The sequence below is a fragment of the Aulonocara stuartgranti genome (assembly GCF_965226115.1).
Source record: "Aulonocara stuartgranti genome assembly, chromosome: 20".
Taxonomy (NCBI): Eukaryota; Metazoa; Chordata; class Actinopteri; order Cichliformes; family Cichlidae; genus Aulonocara; species Aulonocara stuartgranti.
The window spans coordinates 24,246,208-24,272,170 of NC_138956.1; the positions used below are offsets into that span (position 1 = coordinate 24,246,208).

At 37.0% G+C, this 25,963-nt stretch overlaps 2 protein-coding genes across 4 annotated transcripts; one reads left to right on the plus strand and one right to left on the minus strand.

The window, feature by feature from the left end:
- LOC309697111 (transcription cofactor vestigial-like protein 4) lies at window positions 1-9,028 on the minus strand. The gene is made up of 6 exons (XM_082518768.1): window positions 8,939-9,028; window positions 8,284-8,403; window positions 7,036-7,198; window positions 6,022-6,247; window positions 4,680-4,794; window positions 1-3,756 (listed from the first exon to the last, which is right to left on the minus strand). Exons 2-6 carry the CDS (start codon window positions 8,348-8,350, stop codon window positions 3,566-3,568), a joined length of 762 nt encoding a protein of 253 aa, XP_082374894.1. The 5' UTR covers window positions 8,351-8,403; window positions 8,939-9,028; the 3' UTR covers window positions 1-3,565.
- On the plus strand, window positions 9,025-24,163 carry syn2a (synapsin IIa). Of its 3 annotated transcripts, none has more exons than XM_082518766.1 (13): window positions 9,025-9,111; window positions 9,432-9,552; window positions 12,390-12,732; window positions 17,895-17,952; window positions 18,063-18,154; window positions 18,495-18,651; window positions 18,848-18,937; window positions 19,020-19,082; window positions 19,204-19,346; window positions 19,436-19,510; window positions 19,959-20,061; window positions 20,223-20,369; window positions 20,554-23,095. In XM_082518766.1, exons 3-13 carry the CDS (start codon window positions 12,392-12,394, stop codon window positions 20,686-20,688), a joined length of 1,404 nt encoding a protein of 467 aa, XP_082374892.1. In that variant the 5' UTR covers window positions 9,025-9,111; window positions 9,432-9,552; window positions 12,390-12,391; the 3' UTR covers window positions 20,689-23,095. The 3 variants fall into 3 exon arrangements, with proteins under 3 accessions (XP_082374892.1, XP_082374893.1, XP_082374891.1); XM_082518767.1 differs by lacking the exon at window positions 9,432-9,552 and adding an exon at window positions 23,578-24,163 and having other exon boundaries at window positions 9,027-9,111; window positions 20,554-20,620; XM_082518765.1 differs by lacking the exon at window positions 9,432-9,552 and having other exon boundaries at window positions 9,027-9,111.
- The last annotated feature ends 1,800 nt before the right edge of the window (window positions 24,164-25,963 follow it).

Consider the following 25,963-nt stretch of genomic DNA (forward strand, 5'->3'; position numbering starts at 1 on the left):
TATGCAAAGGCAGGCATTATATGTTTATTTTGAAGAAATGTAAGTAAAAAAACAAACAAACAAACAAACAAAAAAAAAAAAGTGGCGTTTTCTTCCAGAGAAATAAGGACAAAAATGCACAACTGTTTTTTGTATTTGGATGACACCTTAAACAGTCTGAGATACAGGTAGTGTAAATACAGAAATTAAATAACAATTGACTAAAACCCCAAACATATTATTGAAAACCCTACTTGTGTCAAACAAGCAGATCCTGTGACAAACCCTAATTTCTACTATGGTACGAACAAATCCTACACAAACTAATAGTGTTACAGAAGTACTTTTGACACAAAGAAAGTCTTGGATCAAGAGGCTGTTGTGTTCCTGCACATAATAATCATCTGACAACTGTGGGAAAATAATCAACCTGTAGAAAGTTAGAATCCATGATTACAAGATATTGAGCATCCATGCTACAGAGAAGTACACTACCGAAAGAAAAAAATAATAATAAAAATCAATCATTCCGCACGGCGCAATGATAGTCTTGTGAGTAAATTAAAGTATAAAGTCAGGATAGTGTATGCAATGACTTAAAAATTGCAGAATATTAATAACAAATGTATAGATTTTCACAGGCAGTTAAATGACCAAAATTAGACTTTACAATACCCCCATCTCAGTCAGTGTGGACAAATAGTTTACGCTAACAAAAGAGAATTTGACAAGAGGAAAAATTTAACTTAACCGAAACGTCACTGCAGAAAAAGACAAAACTTTTCTCATTTTTTCCTCAATCAAAACTTTTGCAGCACACACCATGACATCACCTTGATTCAAAACAGACAAAATACTTGTAACAGTAAAAGCTAAACACAACTGAAGTGACAGCTTGGCATCAGGCAGCAGTGATGGAATGTTGATGCCTACTTATAAAAGGACACCCATATTGCATGTGCATGAAAATCTAAAGCAATGGAGAAATCCTTTGTTGTTCTTACTGTTGGGGGGAAAAAAAAAAAAAAAAAGCCCCCACCTGATCAAATTAGCTGATTTTTTTTATTAATGTGTTTGATGAAGCCATAAAAGTAGTTACCTTCAAAGTTTGAGCAAATTCACTGTTCAGTTCGATACTTGGTTCAATATTTTTTCCATACAAAAAAAATGTTCATGCTTTTTTAATTTGTCATTTATTAAAATTATAAATATATATTTTAACTCAAAAGTACAGTTTTTAAATTTAATGTTGCTGAAACAACAAAGGGATAAAATAATAAACTGATCTGATCGAGAAATCACTCATCTTTGGAAAAGAGACTTTATTACAGAGAAATGGCTCTTTCCAAAATAAAAGCTATACTATACGCTTCTTCTGGGGTATACTCTCAGCAGCATATTAAACATATTAGGTCCCCATAAGGAGAATCATGTGCTAACGGCTGTCTAAATGACGCGGGTAAAGTTTGTAGCATGCGTGCTTGTTGTTTTTGTCTGCTTCCACTTGTCTTTGCACTAGGATGATGTCAGAGTAAATGTGCAGTCATATTCGTTGTGTTCCCACTAGTGCTGTCAGCGTTAATCTGAAATGACGTTAACACCACAACACGGCAAATCTCTGTTAACGAGCTACCGCGGATCGCCCCGTGCGTGGGGCTAGACGGCACATTAACGAGCAAACTGCGCTAACGCAGTAGTTCCCACCAATGTAATTGAGCATTGCGTGGCACATCTGACATACTGTTTTACTTTTGTCCATGATGCGCTTACCTTCAGGGTCATACTTCACATGAAAACCAAAACAGTTCCAAACGCCAGATCTGAATGAGGGTGGGGGAGGTTAAATTTGGCATGTTGCAAGGAGCTTAGCATCGGTCTTGCTACCTTGCGCTGCGCTCAGTGGATCTGCGCTCGACAGTGCAGCCTGAGCGGAGTAGTCGAACGCAGATCCACTGAGCTCTCAACACAGACAGCATCCTCAGAAGAAAAGTTGATAAAATAAATTAAAAATTTTGTATTGTTTGATACATATGCATACCAAACCGAAAGCACTGTATCGAACGGTTCAACCATAAGTTACATTTTAAGGTGACCCAAACAATGACGACTACAAAATTAAGGGAAAAAAATATCACAGCTAGAAGATCAGCCTAGTATCAAATGTACGAAATAACCAATTACTCTAGATTTTTTTAAAGCTTGTTTCAGTTACTCTATATCACAAATTAAAAAGTGCAAAAAATTTGAATGCACCATTTAGTTTCCTGTAACTTTCTATGGCTTTATTAAGCATACTGTAGTTACTGTAGAAAAAAATAAATGTGCTTACTGTGAGGAGGTGAGGGGTGGGAGGCACTAATGAACTTTACATGGAATTACACATTTAAAAAAAAAAGGGAACAACAAAAAGAAACACATTAAAGTCAAAGATCTGTTGTCACTGCATTTTGCCAAAAGTCAACATGAAACTATCAACATGTGAAGAATAAATAAAGTCACTGCTAATAAAAAGCTACAGAAAGTCAGATTTAGCTGTATTCAGTCTTGTGTAAAGCCGCAGTGTTCAGCTCCACAGAATTAACAAACAAAAAAAATAAAATATAAAAAAAAAAGCAATGCAGCCTATTTAACTGTATTCATACAACCTTGCCAGAGGCTGTGACTTGTAGATGGATGCTAGGATATACATCTACATATACTAATGAAAACCGGATACAAAAAAATATATTGAGTACAACTGTACCAGCAGTGAGTATTTCTAAAATGTTACAGATAAAAAATAAATTCTGAGTAAATATATAGTATAGAATAAGGATTGTAATAGAACCCAGCTATTTAAAACATGCTGTCTAGTTAGATATCTACTGTGATATTAGTTTATTAAGTAATCGCCCACAGTGAGTGTATAGACAGGAAACTATAATTATTCAACAGTGGATACGTCCAGTTCACCATCATAAAGAAGACTGATTAGGCTAGTGTCTTCACAAAGCGGGGGACCAGAGCCTTAATTGCATTATCACAATCACAAATGTATTCGTGAACACATCAGTTCCAACTGAAACAGGTAACCTGCTACCTTAAACGGTCAGAAATGTAATAGTGCAAATGAGACCTGGTTGTCCTTTTCAAGTAATATAAATTCAAAAGCAGTGTGATTTAGATGAAAATAAAGAGTAAATCCATGGCTTATATGTTGATTGGAAAGGCAGGAAACTCTTTGGCTATCAAGGCAGGTGAAAGGCAGGTAAAACAGAGCATGAACTCTGAACAACTGACCACTGTGAATCTCATTTTCATTTCAAAATAAAATCTGTGATTGTTTCCACAACTAACACTGTCAACCCAACTATTCAATATTAAGATTCTCTTCTATTATAAGAGAGATTTAATGATTTCAGATTACAAATCTGAGCTAACAGAAGGTTGACCCTTGAGGTCCACAAGCGAACAGCCGGTGTGAGCACCATATGTCTTACTCTGTTCTTGGTTAAGGGAAGTTGATTCTTGGCAAGAAATGAGAGCGAGCGATCTCTACTCTCATTTGCACATACTTAAGTGATTATAATGTTTACTCCCCTCTGATTCACGGATCAGCGTCTGGAGTTTGATGGCCCCCACCCCTGGCCTTGATTTGGAGCCAGGCATCTCCCAGTGCCTTGGCAAAATGGTCATCCACTGAACCCGTTATGGACACCGAGTTAGACACAGACTCTGCTTCTTTGTAGTTCTCTCCAAGACTTCGACGAAAGTGCTCCTCAATCACAGGATCGCATACTAAATTGGATGGAATAACATCACGTGGAGGAAGAAGACCAAAAAGAAATTGTTATTTCCATGCATCTAAACTGAAAACTGAATAAATACCTTTTGATTTCTCAGTTCAATAAAAAATTAAAAAATTAAAAAAATTAAAAAAAAAATCAGCTTTGGAGATGCTCTCTTATCAAAGTCTAGGAAAAACACAGCTGGGTATTTTGAAAAATAGCTTTGATTGCAAATTTGATGCAAAGTGCAGAACATATAATAGCTTGAGTGCATGAAAGTTAGTTTTTAGATTTATTTTTTTTTAACCATTTCATTTTGTTACACTATTTGGTACATTTACAATAGATCAAATACAGATTCAGATACAATTTGTTTGATTCACTACAGTTTTTCCTAGGTATGTGTCATTTTCAGAGGTTGCCTTTATGATTCAGTTTAGACTTAAACTAAATCAGAAATCTTAAAACAATCTAGTGCAATATACTGGTGTAATTCATTTTAGGATAAGCTTTTGTTGTGTGCAACCATTGCAATAAACTAGTTTGCATAACAGTGAGTCAAAAACTCAAACTACATCTGATTAGGGCTGCATGATAACTCAAGAATTTTCAAACTGGCCAATGTACAACCACATATTACTTTTATGTTTGGAAAGAGACTGAGAACACATACACAAAGGACAGAGACACCAACTTGTGGCAGCAATTGCTCTTAATTATTGACAAAGTTGGATTTTAACGTTGATAAATTGGTTAAATTAGCAAAATAAAAATATGTAACTTGGATATATTTTTGTGCAACCACCCAGCACTGTTGAAATTAAAACTCCACAGGTCTTTTAGATCTTTTTTTTTTTTGTCATACTTTAGCAAATCAGTACATGGAAAGACAAATATATTAGTTTGTTAGTGCAAGTATCTTAAAAGACTTACCATTAGCCATTCTCGGATCAGTAGGTGGGCTAGTAGTGCAACCATTCATGTGGCAGTGAGAGAGGTTGCAGTTGCGGTTGCTCGCAGGGGCACAGGTAATAACCGAGGGACGATTCTGTATAAGAAAAGGAGGAAGAAAAAAAAAAAAAAAAAAAAAAAAAGATTCATTACTGACCCACATTACTGGTTAAATGTTTGTTTGTTTTTTAATCCATCTGTGATCAACCATAAAGTATTTACACAGTACTTCCAACCATCTTGCAAAGGCAGATATATATATATACACACACACACACACACACACACACAGGGGTGCACATAAGTGGTCCGCAATCGCTGTCAAAATAAAAGACGCGCACCAGATAAGAAGTTGCAACGCACGTTTGCGTACATAAGATTTTCTGGAGGAGGATAGACCTTTGTTTAGAACTCTTAAAGATGTCGAAGAAGCAAGCTCCTTTAAGCAATTACTTTGGTGTTCCTCCACCTCCAAAGAAATGTCAGAAGGAGTCCGAAAAGAAGTGTGGATTCTCCGAAAAGTGGTTGCAGGCGGTGAGCTGGCTTCAAACAAATGATGAACGCACAGAGATGTGGTGCAGAATATGCTGTGAAAATCCCACTCTAGCGGACAAAAACAGTGCCTTTAATATGTACACAAACGCGCGTTGCAACTTCTTATCTGGTGCACGTCTTTTATTTTGACAGCGAATGCGCAGCTGCGGACCACTTATGTGCACCCCAAATCTGCAAGACAACTCTAGTAACAGGACAACAGGAAACATGGCCAACACACTGTGAACACAGTCTTTATTCTGTCATCTGTGTTAATCGTGGCATTAAATCTCTGCTGGCCATCACATGTAGCAACCTTTACCTTTATACATATCTGTTATTTTGATCTCCTTACACTGACTTAAATACATAAGCCAAAATATATAAAGATATTAAAAATAAACTGATATGTTGTCTTTACAGGCAGATAAGAAACATTTTCTTTGTTCATCCTCTTAGTGAAATTCATATTTTTATTTGTTCTCACATTAGCTCGTAGTTGTGTTTTTCTTTACTGTTGACTGTAATAAACCATAGAGGTTTAAATAGGTCAGTATTTAAACAGTTTCTCAAAACTGATTTTGCCAGCCTTACAATACACCCTTACAATTGTTGTTTTGCACACAGTAAATGCATTTCAGTACATGTTTTATCCATCCACTGGTCATATCTCACTGAACAACAAGAAAGGTGAAAAAAATTAAATGTGTGCAACCTTTTTAAAAAACAACAACAACAACAACAAAAAAACCATCACAATGCTCTCTTTATGTGCTACAAGTTGACGTACCTGCTGTCGCTCTACAGTTCCACTTATGACAGACCTCTCTGTTCCCCTAACTCCAATGTCATGGCTGCTTTTGGTCAGAGGTATCGGCTGGTCTACAGCATAGCCAGCAATGGAGGCATACAGATGGTTCCCATGGAGACCATTAGAGGAGGAAATAACGTGCTCCACAGGACTGTGGCTGAGGCTCCAGTGCTCACTACGGTTGTCTCCAGCAGAGGGACGCCCCCTTGATAAAGACAGTTAAAATAAAATGTACTAGCAGCTTCGTGGACAACTTTTGTTTTAATTGTTGTGCAGAGGGGATGTTTTTTTTAAGCAGACACAGATGAAGTACAGGAAGGGGTTTTCATTTGTAATGTGCAGCTTTATAATTATTATTATTGTAGACTTTTCTTAAGATTATATACAGCTTCGTTTTAAGATTTGTTTATATCAGTGAACTACTTTGTGTCAAGTCTTGATGCATGCTCAATCAACCAGGTAAGGAAGTATGTCCAGACCAACAGAATCAACTTTTTGGGGTTCTCTGTGTCACACTTTACCATCAAACTTTAAGAGGCTGATCATTAAAGTCATGGTCAGATTTATTTTTTTCCTTTCAGCCTGTATTGTGAATAACATCAGACTGAATGTTTTTACCCATATTGGATAAAATAAATACATTTCACAGCCAGAACACACTGAAACACTGAGTGCTGTATTTATTTATAAATAAATAAATAAATAAATAAATACCATATGCTGGCTTCGAGACTTAAATGAAACCAAACGAAAAAAGGAGATGAATACAAGGTTGTTAGGGCTTCTTAATAATTTTATATTTTTGTATGACAATCAGAAAAGTATCACGGGGACCCTGTTTGTAATGCATGACTCTTGTCACATGATGTATTACATTTACAACTCATATATTGCACTGCATACAATTTATTCAATCCAACAAATATAAAAAGCCAATACAGCAATAATTTCAAGACCCACACAAAATCATAATAATTTTTTAAAGGCACTTACAGCTGGGTGGCAAACAATCTGCTCATTTTGGTCATGTGGTCTTCATCACAGTGGAATCGGTCTTCCATTTGTTCTTCGCCATATTTTCGTTTGCTTGGGCAGTGAGGAGGAGGCCCACTTATATTGGACATAGTGGCAGAAAGGGAGGGCATCTTGGACTCATCTGTGGGAAAGAGTTCAGTAGTAGAAATAACTTAATTAAATTAATTTAGACTAAAAGGAAGTTTCCAGAATAAAATACACAATAAACACAGTAAACTATAAGGACTCTGTGTATTCCATCAATTCATTTTAAACTGACTTTTTGAGACTGCACTGGTAGGTGATCAAGAGTTTCATAAATATACCAAGTAATACAATTTGGCCAGATTTTAATAAACCATGAGCTACAAAAAGCAAAGTAGAAACCAGTTTGACTAAGTACATCTTGCATAATGTTAAAACAATGTAAATAACGTATAATAAAGTTGACAATATTACATAATCTGGGGCTATTGCACAAAGGAGAACACTTGATACATATAGTTATAATGGAGAAGTACTTTGGGTTTTGGTGAATTAAAAAAAATAATACCAGATTTATTGGGGGACCGGAGATCATAAATTAAGTAAATGGCAACTAAATTATAATTTACATTTATTTTTTTGAATTCATATTATAAAACGACTCTGACTTTGTTTCATGTATGGAAGTGCAATTTGTTTGGGAAGTAAACTTTGATCAAAAAAGCCAATAGAGCAATACACAAGCAGTTAAAAATCACCCACTCATCTAAGCCCAAAGGAAACTGTGTGTAGAAACATGATAGAGCACATTTTTGAGCAAAATTTCCTGATTTCTTTAGATGTTTGACTAAGCAGTGGCACAAATGAGTGTTACACAACCTGAAGCTTAATCACTGCTACATCATATGAAGCAGCATTGTAGTGTATGCTGTTATAGCTTGGGAATGTCTACAAATTTCAAATGAATGTTATTATTATTCAATGCCAACTTGTTAAATACAGGCTATAAAAATCGTATTTTAAAGTTGCGATGTTATTAAACAAAACAGTCGTTGTTCTCCGCACCAACAAGTTGTTAAACATGTCGTCAGTCTCGACGCTAGAGTCAGGATAGTCAAAAGGGTAACGCAAATCACAACACAGGGGTATCTGGCGCTGAATTTAGGGAAACCACAACGTGTTGCGTTTTATAAATGAACTCAGGAACTATAGGACCAAAAGAAAGAAAAAAGACAAACTTACCTTCGTAGTGCAGTCTCCCAATGTTATTGTTCATCTTGTCCAGGAACTGAGAGTTTATCATGTCCATTCTAGCATTTACACGAACAGGCTACTTGCTAACATTAACGTTAGCAAGCTATCCTAAAGGAGATAGAAATGTTGTCATGTTTTTAAAAATGGCATACGTTTACACGCCAGTTAATGGTAATCCCAAAAGACATTAGTCTTTATTTTGTTCCACGACAGGCACTTCATGACACTGAAGACTACAGGCTTTAGTGCGGCTAGCTAAACACGTAGCATACGCTGAGCTAGTTGCTACTAGCCGTTCATCAGTGCGAGCTTTAAATTAAACTACGAAGTTTATAAACGCTTATATTGAAGAGGTTGTTGTTATTAAAATACAATGTTATACATGTATTGTGACCAGCGGTCTGCTTAGTTGCTGAAGCCAAAATACAAGACAGCGAACTTTGTCTACTTTACTCACGACACAAACTTACGTTAGCCAAGTCGCTAACTTTTCAATGCGCTAGGTCAATGGTTTTCGTTTTAACTAGCAAAAACCTAAAAACTACAAGTCAGTATCTACTTAGTTCCAGGTTAGGTTCAATAGTCTACATCCAACAAACTGAATTCCAAAAAATGGGTATTCCTATTCTTCCATGATACTTACTTCTTCGACAAAAATTAGCTTTACGGCAACACCATAGTTAGCGGAGTCTGCCTACGTACTCTGCCTTCTTCACGCACTTTCACACAGCAGCAGTCCTCAGACAACAAAAGAGCTGAGCGGCCCTAGCGGAGAGATACGAGGCGAACCGGGGCTTTTTGAAGCATATTTAAAAGGTACTTTTTATACGGTATGAACACTTTGATATTAACCATTAACAAATTATCCTATCATCCTAAAAGTAACATTGTTTTTCAAGTTTATCAAGCTACGCAGCCTATGAAGATGCCCAAATGAAATGGGTTTAACGTGAAACACAATAGGCTACTTGATTATTTTTTTTTAATGACACTACTGACCATATAGATAATGTTTTTGATATGTGAAGAAAGTAAACATACAAAGAGCTGCTTTCTCTGAACTGCTGTTGATTTTACACGAATCATTATGAGGAGTTTCCAGTGATTTTCACTGCAGTGAGTTTAGTTTCCTGCAGTCTGACTGCAGCACAGCACATTGAGGACAGACTGAGGGCACAATGCCCTGGCCCTGCTGGAGCGTCTCATCCACAGACATCTGACTAGAATGGCTGGGTTTCAGACTTAAGCAAAGCTGAGGTTGGTTTTGTTGCTCAATACACTGATACTACCACATGGTGTCACAATAGCACACATGTTTAATAGTCATTGCAAGGTACACCATCTTTTAGCAATATTATTTTCAGATTATTCTTATTATTTATTTCAGCCAATAGATTCTCTACCGATTCTACACACACACACACACACACACACACACACACACACACACACTGTAGGTGCAAAATTACTAGCATATAGCAACAATCAGCTTTACCAATAGCATCATTCTAGCTTTTGATTAAAACCATGGACAACAACCCCAGTCAGCGATCGAGAGAATGGTCACATTTATCTAAGCTCATGTATAAACTCATATTATCTTCCTCAACTACGCTGCCACAACCCCAAAAACAAAATTCACCCTTGTTAAAGTGAAATAAAGATAACTGTAATGTCTGCCAGCATGCAACAAAACAGAGGAGTCTGTTAATCACAAATCTTTACACCATATCAACTGATAAACTGGACTAGCAAAAGCTTTGAGAGGGGAGAATTGGGCTCAAGTGATCTTGGTATTCCACCCCCCCACCCCATATATGCAAGATGCACAGCTACAAGTATTCATGCATAGTACATTCATAAAGAAATAGCAGCTAGTAACAGTTGTAAACATGCCAAAGCAGGATACAAACACAAGAGACATTTTCTCTCAGTACAGAAGTGGATCAATGAATTCACCACACACAATATCTCCATGTCCATGCTTGTTGGCTGTGAGCACACAATATCTTCAATACAGTTCCATTTGTTTAACAGTTTTCAGTAAGGTCATGTATTAAAGCTGCACAAGTTGATAAATGACATCTTTTTAGTTGCAGAAACATGAGGGGTGCTCCCCAAAGTCTGACCTGCATAAGCCCATCTATTCAGTGTACTCCTTAGTCTCGCTAGTTACTACAGTTGCTGCAGAAGCACTAAATTATTTAAACTCAGGAAATAAAGTGAGCCCACACTAGCTTGTTAGTGAAATGAGCTTTAACTTTAAATTTTATGAATTAGTATAACTTGTAGTTGAAGTGTGTCAGTAGGATTCAGCTGACGGGGCACAGTTAGTAGAGGGCAGGCCTGGACCCTGCTCAAATCTAAAGTCCTAGAGGTATACTTATCCCGCTGTCTTCTCTCCTTCCTCTTTTAAGCGCCATTTATTTGCTTTGGCTCGCTAAACATAATCCAAATTGCTGCTAACAACTAGTCCTACAGAGTCAGTAAAAGATATATAATAGCTGACTGTCAACAGGTTTACAGGCATTTTGCACAAATGACAGAGATCAGGGTCAGAAAATACTAATATCATATTTCCCAGAATTTCCCTTAATCAGTGAAATGTAAAATGAATGAATAAATAGTTGTAGACCTGAAATTCAATTCATAAGGTAAATTTATATTCCATAGAATTAATTATATAAATTATTATTATTATTATTATTATTATTATTATTATTATTGTGTCACGTTGCCAAGCAACAGAGGAATTTTCTCCAATTTCAGATTTTTAGTATTAGAGGAAATCTTCAAATTCTGTAAAAATATTTATAAAGCATAAAACTAATTCCATGTAAAAATTTAGCAATTTGAAATGTCATAAACAACATATAAAATATACACGGTATGTGCAAGTATCTCATAATATCTAAAAAAGTATTGTATTAATATTTTACCATGTTATTAACCATTAAAATGCAGGACTGAAGTGGGGCTGTAAGATTTCTAGTTAACAAGTCATGCCATGATGAATGAAGTCATATAGTAATATTAGCCCTTCATTAGAAAATATACTCAAACTGCGATATAAAGATTCAATGTCCTGACTTGCAATTTTTTTATGTGTGCCTATGTTTGAATTTATCTTTTTACACTTTAACAACCTTTTACCACTGCACATCACAAGTTATTGATTTATTGAATTGTTTAAAAAATCCAGTCTTTTGTTTTGTCTTATATAATTAATAAGTGCTTTACAGAAATTACTGTGTTTTTAGTGAACCTTGTGATAATTAGTGCTAAGAATATTGCATGCAGTGTTTTTATGCTCTCATAAGCATCAAACGTTTATATAAAATATAATGAACACAATGAATTGTGCCACCCGTAATGGAGACATGTTAGCCAAGTGAGTTTGTAATGTTTTTAAATTAAACAACTATTGTAGTAAATTATAATAAGGAAAATTATTACATAGAGAGAGATTCATTAAACAATTAAGACAGAGAGTTTTAGTGCATGAATTTGTTTCTCAAGGGACGGCTGATGACGCTTCTTCTCATTCACCAGTCCTAACAGCCATTTTAGATTTCATGGCTGCATTCTATAAGCAGGGAAAACAGCACCCAGACAGAGGGCAGGGTGAACCTGAGTAACAAGGGGAGTAGGAGTAAGGGGAGGGTGATGTAGTACACAGTACACCTTTTTGCACTTTCACTGGAAACCCCTCTATTTTTCATGCTCTGGTTCAAAAAAGGATGACGTCTCTAAGGCAGTAGAAAATGGGGGAGGGGTAGAAAAGGCAGGCATGCCGGGGGGAGAGAGAGGAGAGAGTGGAGGGCGATAGCAGGAAGGAGAGGCACAGCCAGAGCATCATTTGCAATGCTTGAGGAAAGCACGGGGTAAAGTGATTGGCTATGGGAAAGTGTAGCGTCACTGCCAGTGAGGGGGAGCTTCGAGGATGCTCCACTGAGCTGAGAGGGAATACATTTGTTGGGAGTTTGCACTGAGAGCTCAGCCATTATCAGCTGTACCACTGAGAACAGGGGCTTCTCGGCAGAATACTTTTCCACACCCAGTGCTTGTTGACTCTTCTTCTTGCTCCTCTGCAGCCATGAATTATTTGCGTCGGCGTCTCTCAGACAGCACGTTCATCTCCAACCTGCCCAATGGCTACATGACAGACCTTCAGAGGCCCGATCCTGCTCAGCCTCCTCCACCTGCCTCCAACACCCCTGCCAAGTCTCCGACATCTGGGCCAACACCTCCAGCCACTTCCCCTGCTCCAGAGAGGAAACCCCAGCCAGTTCAGTCGACAGGAGCGGGTTTCTTCAGTTCCATTACCAACGTTGTTAAGCAGACAGCTGCCTCTGCAGGGCTAGTGGAGCAGACCCAAGTCACGACACCTAAGAAGTTTAAAATTCTCCTGGTCATTGATGAACCACAACAGGAGTGGTAAGAGAAAATGCTGCTCGTTGTGTCATTCAGATGCTGCTGTAGGCATTGTTTCTATGTTTCAGCCATATAGCTGTTAGGTAATGGTTAAAGAACTGCTGAAACAACATCTCTATCAAGCACCCTGCAGAGATGAATGGGGAGTGCTGCTGTGGTTTGATGTTACACCATGCCAGTGTTCAGAATAATACACTCAGGCAGCCAAAACTTAATCAAAAACAATCCACTGATTCTCAGCAGTAATGCCATTATCCCAAGATGGAGGACTTTAAATGTCCTTTGTTTGCTCTTTTTTGTAAGAAATGCAAATGCTTTGTTTAATCGTTTTATTTAGTTTTGCATCTGTCTGTACAAAAAGCTGATTAATTAATTAAAAATGGTGAAATACTGCACTGGAATGTGATTTTTCACCATTTTTTAAAAAAGGAATGGTATTCCACAGGTTGTGCAGCATTGAGAACTGCATGTTATTTCTAATACTGCAGTGCTTCCCCTCAATCAATGGGGTTTCCCCCTGCTCACTGATGGAAGATCACATGGCATGACAAGAAATTAAACCTATGGTGCATAGGGTTCTCTTAGTTGTGAGTCCAACCTTAAAATGTATAACATAGTTATGTTTCTCAACCCTTAACCTCAATAACCTTAAGGCATTAAGCAGTTGTACTGGCAGCCGTGTCCTAGGGGATCTTAGTCAGAGGTAGCTTAAAGCAAGCATCTTTGTCAGTCGACTGCTTGAAGGACTTAAAATGTTCTAAATGAGTGTATGCATGGATTTATATGGAAATTACTTTGCGTGTTGTCAAACAATAGAATATATTTGATTAACTCTCTCACCACATGACAAACATTTATTTACGCTGGTGGCATGTTTTTCACTGCAGCATATCCAGTCATTTTCAGTTACCACCTAGACATAGAAAGCATAGAACTGTAACTTAACTCTTTAATGCCTTTGATGCCTTTTTAACTGTATACCACAGAGTATACAGTGGTATACAGTTAAAAAGAATGAAAAGAATCAGCTTGCTTCACTTTTAAACATATACACATAAGATATCTTGCAGTTACATGTATTTTCAGCAATGTGAAATTTGTTTATTTACATTGCTGAAAATACATGTTTATTCATATTCATAGACTACACCTTATTCCAAGGTGTAGTCTATTATTCCCCCAAATCAGCTGGGATAGGCTTCAGCCCCCCAGTGTATCTAAAGTGGATAAGCAGTTAAGCAGTTAGCTGGATGGATGAAAACACCAATAGTTGAAGGAATATAGTAATAGGTAGACAGCATGGTAAAATTTGTCAACACATCATGTCTCAGAAGGTTAATATGTTACCGTTGTTCTATATCATGTATCAACCTTAGCTAAATGCCACTGTGTGTGTGTTTATTTGTGCAGGACTGGCCATTAATGGATTAGAAACCCTGATCGTTGTTGTTAATAAGATGAGACCCTCGTTAGCAGGATGGATGCCAGCTTTTATATTCACTTGTTCTATATTTCTTATGAGAGGAAAGGAAGATCAAATATTGCTCTGCATATCTGGCACAGAAACAAGATATAGTAAATTCAACTAAAGTTTTGCCCTTCATCAAAGACCCTTCTTATAAATAATGTAGGTTGAGTCGGTTGAGCTGATAGGATGTGGCATTATTTTTACTGTCAGTATACAACAGGAGCTGATATGTAGAAACTCCTGTGTAAAAACCTTCGGTAATTATCTGCCCTGACTGTACCTATATTGCAGATAAATCCATTTTGAAGCTTGATGTGTTCATAACATGTGCAGTTTACTGTTGTTGCAATGTGCATCTAGTGCATAGCCACTTTGGACATCAGCTTTCAAAGGGCTTCCTCTTTCTTGAGCCTGCATCTATTTTTTAGGCCTGCTCAATATCACCACGAGGGAGATATTACATGTTTGACTAGGTTTTGTTTCTTTTGGACAGGTTTTATGGGACCTTTTGCCTAGTGATTTATGGTCACTATTTCAGTATAAACCAGTTTACATAGTGTAGGCTGGGATTGCTTTGTTTTGTTTAGCCTTTGTACTCATTCTGTTAGAGCATAGAAACCCTAACCGAGAACGATTCGGTGAAAAAAAGTTTCAGAATAGATGTTTTTATATTAATACATGTTTTGTTTTCCTTTGCCATGTTGGCACAGTGTACGTTTTTGCTTTGTATTGCTTACATGCTCACTGTGTGGCAGGATGTCCAGACTTTTGTCTGCACACTGCTGCAAATGTAAGGAAGATTAATGAGAACCTGCTGGCCCAGGACACAATTGAAATCAAGAGAGGTCTCCGGGCTAATTGCATCTGTGAGAAGGCTCAACCATTAAATTCTGTTTACTTTCTAAAACATTTAATTATTTTTCACTTCTGAATGTTTCTGTAACATATCTAATTGCCTGTAACTTATATGTTTTATTATTAGATATCTCATGTCTTTTATGTACCCAGAGCTGGGCAAAGATGAAATCACAGTAAGCGTAGAATGACACGAAATCTAGAATATAGAGAAAACAGAAGATATTAGTATGGACATTCTATTCTCTTCATTATACAACAAGCTAAGCAGAATACTTACAGTGTGTCGTGAAATCTGGGTGTTTACCAGGGTCAGAGCGCAGACTGATGCTTTTTGTTATTCAGCCAGTGTTTGACTTGTTAGATGAGGCTGTCAGTCATGAAGAGTTGTTTATTTTGTTCCAGGATGGCTGTGCTATAATTTGCTTTTACAGGACAGGAGGAGCAGATGGCTCACTGTCTTACTTATCAGACTAATGGCTGAGATGCCTTGGTTCCTTGCACACACTATATAATGTAGCTCAGTTTCAGAAACAGCATTTCTTTAATTGAATTGCTCAATGTTAAAAATTACCCAAAAAATAATTAGTCTACTGCTTCATCTGATATCAGAAGAAGATGCTGTGAGCTTAATCTAGTTCAGACATTGCCAATATGTGAGAGTGAATGTTACGCAAGCAAAGTAATAAGACATTAACATTCAGCAAGGATTCTGGCTTACCAAGCCCTCAGTGACTCATCTGAAAAAATGTCTTTCATAGCAATCTTTAATTTGGCAAATGTTTTACAGCATTTAGCCAAAACCAGCATCCCCTTAAACCTTAGATGATCCTGAGGACATTGTGTGCCATTCCATTTTATATTTTTATGCTATTTTGGCTGTGCTGAATGAATATAGCTCATGTTCGACAGAGGATATTAATTTTTTTAATGTTAGAATGTTAGAATTCTTGTCTTGGTTCCTTAAATGAGCAGCTGTGCTGCAGCCATAGTTATAGGTATGAGCATTAGTGCAGGAACAGTCATTTTGGAGCTACTAAAGTGATAAGTGTGTGTCACTATTGATGTTGGATAAGGGTTTATGTGTGGTGCAATACAAATAATAATCAAACTCTCGTTGAATTAAATGAATTATTGTAGTTTTTTGTGGAGCTATGTAAACATATTGGCCTTTAAAGGGTTAAAATAAAAAGAATTATAATTAATTTTTCCTATTTATATTTCAGATTGAAGTAGTTTTAAAAGCGTTATCACTGAAAACAAAACATTAATTTCTTATTTGTTTTTTAACCTCATGTTTAATTCAAGTCAAAAGAACCCCTGTTGATTCTTACAAATCAATGATCCATGTAAACATCTACTGTCATGCTTCCTCGTTTCAAACCAAGCAGGTGTGAAGCCAGCAGTCAAATCCAAAGGAAGAAATAAATATAGTTTTATATAAAAATAAAGTTATTGGTTTTTGGACGAAAGCTAAACTTGACACCAGAGAATCTGTTTGCTGCGAGCTGACAGCCACATTCTAATGCATATTAATGCAGTGCATTGAAAGATCACTTCTTTAAATGTGTGGCTTCGGTGGCCTTTTCAGTGTGCTGAGCTGAGACGTTCTTTGCACAGTGAATAACCATGAATCAATCACATAACCACACCTCTTCTATACAGTCATTCCTTATGCTAAAAAATATTATTATTATAAATATTAATTTAAAAAAAGCTTATTTGTACAAAATAAAACTTATCGTGCATGATGTACTTGATTTCAGGGATCATGTTTTGGAAATAATATCTTTTTTGTGTAGGTTGGCAGAGAGCATTCATTGCAGTGCAAAGCAGGCTCTTCATTTTCCTAAATATTAGAGCGGTGATTCATATTTTAATGCTTGTTTTCTTCAGCAGCCAAGTAGATCCCAATGCTCTAATTACATTTTGAATGAATTATTCAGCTTTTCCTCCCTGTGTGACAGGAGGGTGATGCAAATGAAAAGGAAGCCCAAGTAGGAAGTGAAAAACATGTTTGCAAAATATACTTACATCATGCGTCATAATGTCACATTGTCTACAAATTTTCTTTGAATATAGCTATAATAATTTATGTAGCACACTTGCACTGTAGTAGCTGGTGGTTAGATTTAGTATGAACTTGAACCTGTGGAAATTCAAACCAAAATTCGAGCTTAACAATGGCAGCTTGAGGGAAGGATCTTTATTTGTGCTCTCCCTAGTATTGATTTGTCCCAGTAGTATCTGTGGCCACAGCTTATCTTGTCTGGGCCATCCCCTGTATATCAGTAAGAGACACAGAAATAATAGGCGCAAAATCGCTGTGAGGCTTTGGCAGTTTTCATCCATGTGTAGTTTTTGGTCACTGATCCACCTTAATCGCAAAACCCCGTGATAAGACTTCCTCTTCAACAGTGATCCAGGTGACGAAAAATGTGGGGTGTCACATTTATTTTTAAGAGCTGAATTACAAGTCTGAAAGGTGCAACCATTTTTGGGAATCTTTGAATTCAGTGAATGTTGCCTCATTGCATCATCCGTGTTATCCCCCGTAGGCACTACTGTTACTGCCAGATTGAGGGGGAAAGGTGTTGGAAATCTGCAGTTAGAAAACCACAAAGTGACATGTCTGGATTGTAATACTTCATGCACTTCACACATTTGCACATATTGAGCAGTGATTTATGATCCATATTTTGTGTTATATTTGTTGCAAAGTAAAAACTAATATGATCATTATACTCAGAGGTGCAGTCAGTTGAATCTATTTTGGAAATCTCTGTAATCCTGTTGTTGTATTTGTGATTACATTAAAAGTTAATGCTTTCTTTTTACCCAGGGCCAAATTATTCCGCGGAAAGAAAATACTTGGGGATTATGACATCAAAGTGGAACAGGTACAATTCATCAGCCAAATTAAATCCATTGCAAGTACGCTTTGAGTGCAGAGTATGCGAGTTCATAAGTTTAAATGCACTGTTCTCTTTTCTAACGATCAACTCCCTAGGCTGAATTCAACGAGATCAATGTCATAGCTCATGCAAATGGAACCTGCGATGTTAACATGCAGGTTCTGAGAAATGGTACCAAGGTTGTCAGGTAAGACACATGCAAACACACACAGAGAAGATTCAATGTAAAGTGCTGTTTATGTAGCACTTTTCTAGTTTTACTCAAAGTACTTTAGACTGCAAGTCACATCTAACCATACAGTCATGCAGCCCTTTACTTTGCACACTTCTTATCTACTTCACATCCCATAGTTCATCTTCACCAGTTAATCTAACAAAATGAGTCACTTTCGCTTTCTTTTTTTAAATCAATATATATACACTAACAGTCCCTACCTGATTTATCTACATTGTTATCAACACTTTAAACAGCCTGTCATTTTTATGGTGAGTTCTCGCCACATCTATGCTGTAATTCTATTTTTTAGGTCATTCAAGCCAGACTTTGTCCTCATTCGTCAACATGCCTTCAGTATGACCCAGAATGAAGATTTTCGCAACCTGATCATTGGCCTGCAGTATGGTGGTGTGCCAAGCATCAATACCCTCGAGTCCATCTACAACCTGTGTGACAAGCCGTGGGCGGTATGCAATCAGCAGTCAGGCAGTGGTTTACTTAGAACAATAGTAGCAGGCAGATGGATGAAAACACTGATCTTTTCTGAATGCCCTGGTTCTGGATTGCATTTCATATTGTTTAAAAAATTCTGTGAAACAATTTCCAACTTTTGTATGTTTGTCGGTTATTTCTTTATGTGTGTTTATCTTTATGCATGTGCAGTTTGCCCAGCTTATCAACACCTGCAGAAAGTTAGGTCCTGAGAAGTTCCCTCTGATCGAACAGACTTTTTACCCAAACTACAAGGAGATGGTGAGAACCATGTCATCTCCCCCATTTTTACTGCACAAATTGAAATGTAAGAAGTAACTCAAATTATAACTTGTTACTTTAGGTAAGCATGCCATCGTTTCCTGTTGTTGTGAAAATTGGACACGCCCACTCTGGTATTGGAAAGGTATACAGGTTGTTCCTGTTGCAATAATATGAAAGTATGCAGACTGTGGATATACTCTTCATTAAAACAACTATGTTTTTTCAATATTTTACTATTTTCTGTCTAATCATTTTGTGCACAGGTGAAGGTGGACAACCACAGTAAGTTCCAGGACATAGCTAGTGTTGTGGCTCTTACCCAGACCTACACCACCACAGAGCCTCTCATTGACTCCAAGTACGATATCAGAATCCAGAAGATTGGCACCGACTACAAAGCTTACATGTATGTAGAACACTTTTGTTGCTTGGCATTACAAATAAAACAGAAGATAGGCTGACATTGCTTTAATTTGTGCAATTTACCCATATCAGGAGAACTTCCATATCTGGTAACTGGAAGACCAACACGGGCTCAGCTATGCTTGAACAAGTGGCCATGACTGATAGGTGAGAATGCTACAGTCAGTGTTTGATGTTTATGTAAGCATTGTGGTTATAAAGGGATAGATGGTCAGCAACAATGCTCATGTAGGCTGTGGTGTTTAAATGGTATTCACTTGGTACTAAAGGCCTTTAATTAAATAAATAAAGGTATGAAGAAAAGGATCTCTGAATGTACACCACATCAAACCTTCAAGCACCAGGTGTCACTCATGTCAGCTAAGAACAGGAAACTGAAGCTACACCAAAACTCCCTGATCATTGCACTGCCACCAGCCTTAATCATTAATCCAAGACAGGATGGATCCATGTTTTCAATTCTCTTCCTATATTTGGCATCAACAAAGCATTTTTGCCTAGAGTTGCTCAACTTAAATTTCAACTGGTCATCTTGGCAATGTCTGTATGCCTAAATGTATTTAGTTGGTTTCAAGTTACATATTTTTTTTGTTAGGTACAAGATGTGGGTTGACACCTGCTCAGAGATTTTCGGGGGTCTGGATATTTGTGCAGTTAAAGCTATCCATGGGAAAGATGGCAGAGACTACATCACTGAGGTAGGAATCTAGGACTGTCATGTTTAAAAGTGAACTTGTGCATTTGAAACATACTGAATATACTGTTTGACATGAATGTCACATTTTATATTAGGCCAAGCTTTTTACAAGACACTGCCCTCTGCTGTCTCTCTACTGTAACTAACTTCCACTTGTCATAGGTGGTTGGTTCTTCCATGCCGCTGGTAGGTGAACACCAGGCTGAGGATCGACAGCTCATTGCAGACATGGTGCTAGCAAAAATGAACGAGTTAGTGGAGAAAGAAGCTAATGCTCCCAAGAGACCCACCACCATACAACCATCCCAGGTACAGCAACACACAGGCACAGCAGTTAGAAGCAGTAGCGTTGTGCTAGTTTTGTTTTTGTTTATGTTTTTGAATATTGTCAGTGGTGTGTACTATAAGATTAAAAAAAATATTTAGCTGTTATAATTTTTCACCAATTAACTGTTGAATGAGTAAATTCCTAAAAAAAAAATTCTGTTTTTAGGGGACCGGCCAGAAGGGAGAGATTACTGGTGAACCCACCAAGAACGGTGCTGGGCGCCCGCCTCAAGGTTGTCTGCAGTACATTCTTGACTGTAATGGCGTTGCAGTGGGTCCGAAACCAGTCCAGGCCAACTGAGTAACCCAGTAGAATGGGGATATCTGAGAGTCTAGATAACAGCGATGTACCTGCTGAACACATGCACAGACGTGTGTATGCGTGTGTGCGTGTGTGGATGCTCATAGCTAGAGTCAAATTTTTTGGTGGCGTGAGCTCAGTACAGATGAGTGCTGGCCTGGACTGTGTTTTAAACTCTATGCAGTGTCAAAACGTACTGTCTACTTGTTGACCTGTTGATTTAAGTGTGCTTTTATAGGACACCTGTGTTTCAGTAGCTGTGGTTTTTCTTTGGGGCTGTTGTTGATGATGTAAAATGCAGATTGTGCCTACACTGAGTTCGGTGCTGCTCTGTGCTACTCGTTTAACCCAGCTATGGATCTTTCATTTGCCCTTCCCACCCCTTTTCTTTTTGTTTTGGTGTGTACCTTTAGATATTGTTCAAACTGTGGAAGATTGTACAGTTTGAAACTTGTGTATATCTCAATATGTAAACAGTGGGTGTGTATGGCTGTAGTAGTGATTATTTTCGTACTAATACTAATAAATAGAGTTTTTTTTTATTTGTTTTGCATGATTGATAGAAAGGCAGGTGCAAGTCAGTTATAAATGTCTGATCAAGTGGGATGTTCACGTAACATCGCTGTTACACCGCTGTATTTATCTAAGCTGTGTTCCCTGTGATTCATGCATTGTGAATGTGTCATAAGAAATGCATATTATAAGTTGTACAGGATAAAGTGTAGAGATACAGTAGAGACATACAGTATATTGCCTTTCCAAAATCTTTTTTTTCTCTTTTTCATTACTAGTTTCACTAGAAAAGAGATTATACAGAGTTTTAATAGATATTTAATCGATAATAGAATTAGTCTAAGATGTATTGATGATTTTATTATGCAGAAGGTGTGCAGGTGTCTACAGACAACTTCTATATATTTTGAACCAAAGAACATATCGGTTACTTTTAATCAGTCTTTGCACTCCAGTAACCCACAACGTAAGTACCAGTGATGAGACCGTTAATTCTGCGGCTGTCACACGGAGTGTGCAATTTAATCAGAGCTGAGCGCTCCAAGACAACAGTTATGTTTTCAAATTGCTTGTTGTAAGTCACACAGCAGTGAACTGACGCTGCATTCAAGCTGTTGTGTGGAGGCAGACATTGTTTCTGATAATAAAAAGCTGTGTAATGTATGATTTGCCCCCTCCATTCCTTACTCTCACTCTGGAGATCAGCTATCATTGGAGGTGTTGCCATGACAACAGTGCAAGTGCTCTGAGATTTAGTCTGGATTCCGGTAGTAGTACTGTGTCCCCATTACTGCCATTCAAAGATTCCTGTGAGATGTTGGAAGTTGCAATAATTTATTTATTCATTTTGACTCTTTTAGAACAATAATATATTTTTTTTAATCCAACCAATCATCAAATTGATACGACAAAGCTATAGCCATCCATGCATTAAATTGTGTTTAGACAAGTGGGTTGTTGGGTTTTGTTTTGTTTTTTTTACACAATCGATCGTTGTCCAGTGGCTTTTGTGTGGAAGCCATTTCGCATATCCAATACAATAAATGGTGTAACAGCTAAAAAGCAACCAAATCAACTGTAAAAAATAAATCCGCACCATTTTCCAACAATTTGTTTGTTACAACAGTATAAAACATGTTCAGCAAGTTCTGTGTGCAGTCTTTTTCTAAGTTGTATAAAGTGCCATTGTAACTGTGAGCGTGTCCTTGTAAAAGCCATGCCTGCGGCTTATTGGATGTGTTGTTCTGTTTAATAGGAAGTATGCCATGACAATGATTTTCAAAGGAAGAACATGCAGAGGTACCCCATCAGTAATAGCTGCATAGTGACGCCTTGGTCGGTGATTGTGATTATTTGGTCACTGTGTTGAGGTGGAACTTGTGTCGTCAGACCTAGTGAACTGTATGCGTTAAAGACCGTGGTACTTCTGAGGCCAGTGTTGAGCTGTTCAAGATCAGAGGACAATATATTGTAGAGGGGAAAAAATCCTCTCTGGAAATTCAACCTCTGTCACTGGCAATAAAGCTTCCTTTGCAATACATGCTTGGTCTGTGTCCTCGTATGTGTTACGATTTTATTAATTTTATTCATTATGGCAACACTGGGTAATATGACAGGCTCATCTAAATTACACAGTCTAGTAGGCAGAAGTTCAGCTGCTAAGTGCACATACTGCGATGCTTCCAATGCATGAAATTATATCTGTATTGTGAAAGAGATGGTGATAACACATCTCCTCTGCTTTGTGCCTTCATATTGTGCTGTTTGTCTTATATGTTGAGAATGTGGGATATTTTATTTGTATCAGACAAGTTAATAAATAAAACAGTAATCATGGAGAACTGGCTACTCTACATATGAACACATATGAAGCTTTCATTTATCATTTTGTCTCCATAGCTGTGATACACTTTACAATCATAATTATTATTTTCATAAACACCTGCTCTAAAGCTCATCCTCAAATGTAAAGTGTTTAAAAAAACAAAAAAAACAAAGCATAGCAGATTTTTTCAGACACTGCACCAAGAAAGTCTAAGGTAGACACTTAAGATTCAAAAACTTTTATATTTTCAGTGCACTCAAGTTCCAGGATTGAAGCCAACACTTCAGTTTCTCCATAGAAACACTTCTACCTATCTACACAGAGCTATAAAGCACCAAAACCACTAAAAAAAAAGAGCATGACAGTGAGGAAAACCACAATGACCTCCAAAGATGAAATAGGAATACATAGATTCTGTCATCAATGCTCACATCAGGGCTCTGGTTTTCAGTTATTCAGAGAGCAAATATACTCTTGCATGAATTCACACACAACCACACACATGCTGATTGACTCTGCACCTAAAAGGTTATGATTTTCCTGTTTTTCAGTAAATCCCAATCTCTAAGGAGTGCCTCTGGAATGAAAGAAAAAGGCTTTTTCTGCATTTTCAGTGAAGACAAAGCCCATCTGCAACTAGAGGAAGTTTATTTTCTGAAAAAAAAAGAAGTAATTTTCAACCTGTATCATTCAACATGTTGCAAAATAAACAGAAAAGGTGCCTGGTGTTCTGAGGCCTGCCATAACAAGATATACAAAAAACGATATAAATAAAGAATGGAAAACATGAAAATGTACATTTTCAGTTTTTGCATCATCACAAAATTGCTGAAATCTCAAAAGGTTTTTTTCCCCACAGTGAATGTATTTCAAGTGTAACTATGAGGACATTTTACTTTCGATTATCTGATTGTAAAGCTAGTGTTATATTTTACCTATATACTCTAGCATCACCTGTTATCATCAATATTACAGTTATAGACATATATGTACTTTTTGCACCTTGCATTGTTGTGTCTTCTGGTGATATAAAATGACTATTACAATAATTACAAAATACTCTGCATAAAAAGTGGTTGCAGGAGAATTTTTATTTGTAACTCTGTTCATACCTTTGAGGTGTATGTGAGAAAATTTGGACAAAAATGCATCGCTTGTATTTACAGCTCAGTTGTATTAGTATTCCACTATTTGTATCTTATTAAGCTTTCTTATGCATTAAGTAATGAGTAGTAAGGACTAGATTGTATTCTCATTCTAGTCCTGTTTTCTTATTGAAAGATTGAAATAACAGAGCATCTGCTGTCTGATTGAACACATTTAAACATTTAACTATACTTAAATAGGTTTATATCAAGTCTTCATGAACATAATATTTCATTCTTTTCACTTAATTTGTGCTGTGGTGTGTTCATTCTCTTCCTGATATGAGTGGCTGCACAGAACAGCAGTCAGCACTGATAATTTTTTCTGCCGACAGATGATCCATGAATAATTGACATGGCTGCAGAAGCCATCCTGCATTATAATAGATGCATAGCTTTGCTATGAATTCTACTGGAGTTAGATGACAATCAAGTCTGTTGTTTACTTTAGAAGATATCAATATTCACACAGCAGATTAATTTTATCTGTTTGAACAAATATTAGCTGTCTCCCACAGATAAAATATGTTCCACAGGCAGCATTTGTCAGACTTACAGATGGTCCTTTCTCCTCACTACAAGCAGACCGACCTGGCCGGTTGAAGCTTCTGAAGAACTCAAGAGGAATGAATGTGGGTTCTTGAAGCTCCAGCTTCTGTCCAGACTCCTGCCAGCTGTCTGCCAAGCTGCTGCTCAACATGAACACTTTGTGGCCTGTAGGGGCACGCTGCACTGACCATCTGGTGAAGATCACAGTGGATCACCACTAATGAAGGAACATGTAAAAGTGACCTGCAATAAACAGCAGCATCTCTGAAAGTCATTAATTGCACCCAATTCTAACATGTTATATAGATGTTTTTTGTTTTTTCCCAAAAATGTGAATAAAGGGGATAAATTTAATTAAATCAGACCTGTCAATCAAGCTGACTGTTTTCGGATTGATTAATTAATTAAAAACTACTAACACATTACCACCACAAATGCTGAACGTGACATCCTACTTGTGTCCTACTTAAAATTTTAAACCTAATAAAAATATATTAAATGTGTAATGAAACCAAATTTATTATTATCAAATAAAAATCTAAATTTATTCAGTTTACAATAATATAAGACCATGAAAAGTTATATTTCATCTTATGTGAAGAGCTGGATCTAGAATGCGCTTGTTTCAAACGTGACTGGTTATGTTTCTGTAAATCAACTGAAGAATAAAGGAACAGAAATATTGAGCTTTATTGTTGCCATCTGCTGGTGGAGTTGAGGTACAAAAATACTATATATAGTATCTTAGTTTGTAAGATTGCATAACCAGCCACTTGAGCTGCATAGTGTACCTTCAATTTTTCACAGACTGGCATCACAAGAATACATCGATCAACTATCCAGCTAAAAAAGGAAATTAATTGCTTTCTATTTATTATTACTTATTATTTATTGAAGGTAAAACCCTTGAAAGAGAAAGGCAAGTAGCTGTCTGGCAGACAACGTCAGATAAATCAAAGATTGGTACGACATGTTTTCAGGTCGTTTGTGAAACTGCATTAGTCTAATGGCGGAGAAGAATACATCTTGTTGTGCCCCGCCTGTCTTTGTGGGAGGCTGTAAGGTGTAGACTGGAGTTTAGGGTTATTACAGCTTCCCCTTTTACTTAAAGCATATTTCAGATGGCAACATTTTTTATTGAACTAGATCTCCCAAAACAAAGATCAAAGAAAATAATAATTTCAGAATAATTATCAGATGGTGTAAAACTTAAAAATAAAATGTTTCATAAACAATGATATTA

Excerpts from the sequence above, each read along its gene's own strand:
- syn2a (XM_082518766.1), top strand. The coding sequence starts at position 12,392 with ATGAATTATTTGCGTCGGCGTCTCTCAGACAGCACGTTCATCTCCAAC. Across the intron at positions 18,155-18,494 it reads AATGGTACCAAGGTTGTCAG|GTCATTCAAGCCAGACTTTG; the intron begins GTAAGACACATG and ends TCTATTTTTTAG. Across the intron at positions 18,652-18,847 it reads TGTGTGACAAGCCGTGGGCG|TTTGCCCAGCTTATCAACAC; the intron begins GTATGCAATCAG and ends ATGCATGTGCAG.
- LOC309697111 (XM_082518768.1), bottom strand. The coding sequence starts at position 8,350 with ATGGACATGATAAACTCTCAGTTCCTGGACAAGATGAACAATAACATT. Across the intron at positions 7,199-8,283 it reads TGGGAGACTGCACTACGAAG|ATGAGTCCAAGATGCCCTCC; the intron begins GTAAGTTTGTCT and ends TCTTTCCCACAG. Across the intron at positions 4,795-6,021 it reads GAACTGTAGAGCGACAGCAG|AATCGTCCCTCGGTTATTAC; the intron begins GTACGTCAACTT and ends TTTCTTATACAG.